The sequence below is a fragment of the Mandrillus leucophaeus genome, unplaced genomic scaffold (assembly GCF_000951045.1).
Source record: "Mandrillus leucophaeus isolate KB7577 unplaced genomic scaffold, Mleu.le_1.0 Scaffold127, whole genome shotgun sequence".
In the NCBI taxonomy this organism is placed as follows: Eukaryota; Metazoa; Chordata; class Mammalia; order Primates; family Cercopithecidae; genus Mandrillus; species Mandrillus leucophaeus.
In genome coordinates this window covers 3,326,667-3,332,666 of record NW_012101098.1, presented here as the reverse complement: position 1 = coordinate 3,332,666, position 6,000 = coordinate 3,326,667, and the positions used below count along the sequence as shown (strand labels likewise).

Sequence of the window (6,000 nt, the reverse complement as noted above, 5' to 3'; positions counted from 1 at the left end):
TATTCATATTCATAATATATAAATATATTCATAACCTTATACATATTTATGAATTCATCTGTGTTGTTGAAAATTATGGGATTTCCTTCTTCATAAATTCATAAATTTATACATATTTATGAATATATATTTATATATTCAATTACATATATTCATAAATATATAAATGTGAATATGTATATTCAGTAGAATTCATTCTGTTTTCCTAATTTGGGGAGCCAACAGATTCTTTAAGGTGATGAGCTTGTATTTTTAACAATGGGCATTCTGAAAGAAGAAAAACAGATATGAAACAAACTCAGAGCTTTGTGGTGGATTATAGAAGCCATCTGTATTAGCCGTTCTTATACTGAGCTTAGGAGTACATCATTATAAGACATACATCATACACTTTTAAGATCATTGCATTGTGTGACTAATAGATGCTGAAGGTAGTCATCACAGTTTTCGACAACAGAGCTAAGAGTCATGAAAAAGTAGTCGCCAAAAATCAACCATTACTTATGAGAAAAGAAGGGAGGACTCACCCAAAAGCACAGAAACATGGTGTCCATAAATAGCAGATATTTACAGAGAGTATGTTAGCGTGGGGTATCGGTGTTTTGCTGAAAATACTAGCAATTTGAGAAGTGAGATTATAATGCAAAATCTAAAACCAGGCACATGTGCTCCAGGAATGCAGTTTACAATTTTTTTCTTTGCAAAATAAATAATGTTTTAAAAGTCGGTAGGTGGGCCGGGCGCGGTGGCTCACGCCTGTAATCCCAGTACTTTGGGAGGCCGAGATGGGTGGATCACGAGGTCAGGAGATCGAGACCATCCTGGCTAACACGGTGAAACCCCGTCTCTACTAAAAAATACAAAAAACTAGCCGGGCGAGGTGGCGGGCGCCTGTAGTCCCAGCTACTCGGGAGGCTGAGGCAGGAGAATGGCGTGAACCCGGGAGGCGGAGCTTGCAGTGAGCTGAGATCTGGCCACTGCACTCCAGCCTGGGCGACAGAGCGAGACTCCGTCTCAAAAAAAAAAAAAAAAAAAAGTCGGTAGGTGACTTCCATATCTGAAAAAAAAGTTAGATACGCACCTTGGTAAAGCTGGAAATTCTTCTTGCACCAGTTACCTGTCATAATTTCTCTCATGAATAAATGTAGAACTCATTATATTTTATTTTCATCCAAGAGGAGACTGACTCTTTTTTCAGAAGTCTCTCCGGCCTCCAGAAGTCTCTTGTGAAATTATTTTGTAATTGACAAATTACAGTTGTGTGTATTTCTGGTGTACATCATGATGTTTCCATCCATGGATCCATTGTGGAATAGCTAAATCAAGCTAATTAACATGCACAACCACACATACTTATGATTTATATGTGGTGAGAATGGTTAAAATTATGGCATTTCAAGAATAGAATACATTCTTATTAACTATAGTCACCACAATCTGCAAACAGATCTCTTAAATTTATTCCTCTATGTGAGGAATAAATCAAATAGAGGATTCATTCATGTTTGGCTCCGTGAAACACTGTGTCCTTTAACCTACCTGTTCTCGACCCTCACCCCAGCCCGATACCCTCCATTCTACTGTCTACTTCGGAGTTTGCTATTTTAGATTCCACACATAAGTGAGATCATGCGATGTTTGTCTCTCTGTGCTTGGCTTTATTCATTTAATCTAATACCCTTCCAGTTCATCTGTGTTGTCAAAAATGATGGGATTTCCTTCTTTTGGTTACTTAATCATATGACAGTTTTGCAACCTACATAGACTGCAGGGAAATGTATCTATCAAACCGGTGGGTGGGTGGTCTGTAAGTAGTCAGGCATAAGTAAGGTCTGTAAGCAATTAGCCTCCATGATTCAGACCCCATCCCTTAAGCATTTTATTTTGTAAGGCTGTAGTACAGTGAATGGACACCATATAGCGGCACCCAGGTATACGATCCCCGCAGAACAACAGCTGCCTGGAATCTCAGTTATACTTCACCTTGACACGGGCAAAAAAGAAAAATGAACTCCGTGTGCAGTTACCTCTGGGCACCTGGAAATCATAACAAACAGAGATGTTGTTTATCTTCAGATCTCCCTGTCTGTCTCTCTGTCTCTCTGTCTCTGTCTCTCTCTGTCTCTGTCTCTCTCTCTCTCTCTCCTCTTTCTGTTTCTCCATCTCTTTCTATGCCTGTCTGTGTCACCCCTCTCTGTCTGCTTGTCTCTCTTTCTATCTCTCTCTGATTGTCTCTGTCTCCCTCTCTCCTTGTCTCTCTCATTCTATCCATTTCTTCCTATCTCTTTCTGTCTCTCTCCCTCTCTCTGTCCTTCTGTTTCCATCTCTTTCTGTCTCTCCATCTCTTTCTATGTCTGTCTCTGTCTCCCCCCTTTCTCTGTCTGCTTGTATCTCTTTCTATGTCTCCCTCTGATTGTCTGTCTCTGTCTCCATCTCTCTCTATCTCATTCTATCCATTTCTTTCTCTCTGTCTTTCCTTCTCTCTCCCTCTCTCTGTCTCTTTCCATCTCTCTCTGTCTCTCTCTTTCTCTCTATCTTCTTCTCTCTTTCCGTTTCTCTTTCTGTCTCCCCCCTTTCTCTGTCTGCTTGTCTGTCTTTCTATGTCTCCCTCTGATTGTCTGTCTCTGTCTCCATCTCTCTCTGTCTATCTCATCCTATCCATTTCTTTCTCTCTTTCTGTCTTTCCTTCTCTCTCCCTCTCTCTGTCTTTCCATCACTCTCTGTCTCTCTCTTTCTCTCTATCTTCTTCTCTCTTTCCATTTCTCTTTCTGTATCTCTCTGTCTCTTTCTCTCTTTTCATATCTCTCTTTATGTTCGTCTCTCTCTGTCTTTCTATCTCCCTCCGTCTGTCTGTCTCTCTTTTTCCACCTCTCTTTCTGTTTCTCTCTGTCTCCCTCCCTCTGTTTATCTCTTTCTTTCCATTTCTTTCTGTCTCTCTCTCTCTGTCTCTCTCTTAAACTCTGTATGTCTCTTTCCATCTCTCTCTTTCTATTTCTCTCTCTTTCTCTCTCATCTTCTCTCTGTTTGTCCCTCTCTGTCTTTCTCTGTCTCCCTCTTTCTGTCTCTGTCTTTCTCTCTCCCTCTTTCTGTCTGTCTCTTTCTCTCTCCTTCTGTCTGTCTCTCTCTTTCCATCTCTTTCTGTTTCTCTTTGTGTGTCTTACTCTTTGTCTCTTTCTCTCTCTCTCTTTTCATCTCTCTCTTTCATCTGTCTCTTTCTGTCCTTCTCTGTTGCTCTCTTTCTCATCTCTCTCTCTCTTATCCTTTCTTTCTGTCTCTCTCTCTCTGCCTCGCTTTCTGGGTCTCTCCCTCTCTCCCTGTCTGTTTCTCCTCTCTCTTTCCACCTGTGCCTTTCTGTTTGTCTTTCTCTGTCTTTCTCTCACTCTTCTTCTCTGCTTCCCCTGTCCCCCACCTTCTCCTTCTCTCCAATACACCTTGCCTCTCCTGCTTCAGGACGCCTCACATTGACCGCCTTGCCAGGGAAGGCGTGCAACTGACTCAACACATCTCGGCCGCCTCCCTCTGCAGCCCAAGCCGGTCCGCGTTCTTGACGGGAAGATACCCCATCCGATCAGGTGTGCAAACTGGCGGGCTCTGCTGGACTCTGCCCTCATGTTAGGATGAGAGGAAATAAAAATGTGGCTTGACTACATTAACAAGTAAAAAAGGGCTGGGCATGATGGCTCATGCCTGTAATCCCAGAACTCGGGAGGCCAAGGTGGGAGGATTGCTTGAGCCCAGGAGTTTCAAACTAGCCTGGGAAACAGAGCAAGACCCCATCTCCACAAAAAAATGTTTTAATAAGTTGAGCATGGTGGTATGCGCCTGTGGTCCCAGCTACTTGGGAGGCTGAAGTGGGAGGATCGCTTGAGCCCAGAAGTTTGAGGCTGCAGTGAGTGTGATCACAGCATTGCACTCTAGCCTTGTTGATAGAGCATGTCTTAGAAAGAAAAAAAAAAAAAGATACAAAGGAAAGAAAAGAAAAAGCACACATGTGCATAGATGCACTGGCATACACAGCTACCACCGTCCACCTCAAAATCACTGCACTTCTAAGAGATGCAAGATCACCCTGTGTGACTGAGTTGTCTTTTGATGCAATGACAGCTTTTTACCTGAATTCCAAGTCATAAGGTGTACGTTTGAGTTTCCCGGGTCAACAAAGATAAACTCTCTTGGGATGAAATAATTAATACCACATGTGTTTACACATTCAGTCTGTCACCAAAAAATATCTTTTTTTTCTTTCAAACCACAAAGTCATGGCTGGGCACGGTGGCTCACGCCCGTAATCCCAGCACTTTGGGAGGGTGGATCACTTGAGGTCAGGAGTTTGAGCCCAGCCTGGCCAACATGGTGAAACCTCGTCTCTACTAAAAATACAAAAATTAGCCAGGTGTGGTGGCGTGCGCCTGTAATCCCAGCTACTCAGGAGGCTGAGGCAGGAGAATCGCTTGAACCCGGGAGGCAGAGGTTGCAGTGACCCGAGATTGTGCCACCGCATTCCAGCCTGAGTGACAGAGCGAGACTCCGTCTCAAAACAAACAAACAGCAACAACCAAAAACCCACAAAGTCATAAACCAAGAAATAGCTATCTGATTTTTGGACAACTTTCATCACAACATTTTACCCATGGAGACAGTAGTATTATCCCTCTGCTCAATTTATATCAACTTTATTTTATTTATTATTATTATTATTATTATTATTATTATTGAAGTGGAGTCTCATTCTGTTACCCAGGCTGGAGTGCGGTGGTGCAATCTCGGCTCACTGCAACCTCTGCCTCCTGAGTTCAAGCGATTCTCCTGCCTCAGCCTTCTGAGTAGCTGGGATTACAGGCACGTGGCACGAGGCCCGTCTAATTTTTGTATTTTTAGTAGAGATGGGGTTTTGCCATATTGACCAGGCTGGTCTCGAACTCCTGACCTTAGGTGATCCACCCACCTCGGCCTCCCAGAGTACTGGGATTACAGGTGTGAGCCACCACGCCTGGCCATATATCAATTTTAGATAAAACAAAAATGAAACGAGAAGAAGGAAATTATCCTAAGCTCTAATTGTCATGTTCTCGTTACTTTTTAATTTATTACTATTATTTTGAGACAGGGTCTTGCTCTGTTGCCCAGGATGGAGTGCAGTGGTATAATCATGGCTCACTGCAACCTCAACCTTCCAGGCTCAGGTGATCCTCCCACCTCAGCTTCCTAAGTAACTGGGACCACAAGTGTGCACCACTATGCCTGGCTAATCTTTAAATTACTTAGGGTCTTGCTGTGTTCCCCAGGCTGGTCTTGAACTCCTGAACTCAAGCCATCCTCCCTCTTTGGCCTTCAAAAGTCCTGGGATTACAGACATGAGCAACTGCACCCAACCTGGTGACTTTTTTTGTTTGTTTTGTTTTTTACTTTTGAGATAGGGTCTCCCTTTGTTGCCCAGGCTGAAGTGCAGTGTCACAATCTCAGTTCATTGCAGCCTCAAACTCCCGGGCTCAAGCGATTCTCCCTCCTCAGCCTCCTGGGTAGCTGAGCTTGCAGACACCCACCAGCATGCCCGGCTAATTTTTGTATTTTTGATAGAGACGCGTCTCACCATGTCAACCAGGCTGGTCTCGAATTCCTGCACTCAAGTGATCCGCCCACCTCAGCCTCCCAAAGTACTGGGATTTTAGGCACGAGCCACCACGCCTGGCCAAAATTAGCTGTTTTAAAGTGTGCAATTCAGTAGCTTGTAGCTCTTTTCCAATACTGTACAACCATCACCTCTATCAAATTCTAGAACATTTCCATCACCCACAAAGGAGATCTTGTCACCATGAAGCAATCACTCCCCATTCTCCCTTCTCCCAGCCCCTGGTTACCAAAAATCCACTTTCCATCTCTACGAACACGTCTGTCCTGGACATTTCACATAAAAGGAATCATACAGTATGTGACAGTCTGTGACTGGCTTCTGTCGCTGAGCATAATGTCTTACGGTAGCCTGGGCCAGAGCTTTATTTT

The 6,000-nt window shown here is 43.5% G+C and overlaps 1 protein-coding gene across 2 annotated transcripts in view; it reads left to right on the top strand.

Annotated features, from left to right (window-relative positions):
* ARSF (arylsulfatase F) overlaps positions 1-6,000 on the top strand; it is a 48,800-nt gene that overhangs the window by 7,024 nt on the left and 35,776 nt on the right. For both annotated transcript variants that reach the window (XM_011972108.1, XM_011972109.1), the window contains exon 4: positions 3,451-3,572. In XM_011972108.1, the coding sequence (XP_011827498.1) occupies positions 3,451-3,572 (122 nt within the window). The remainder of the gene's footprint in view (positions 1-3,450; positions 3,573-6,000) is intronic.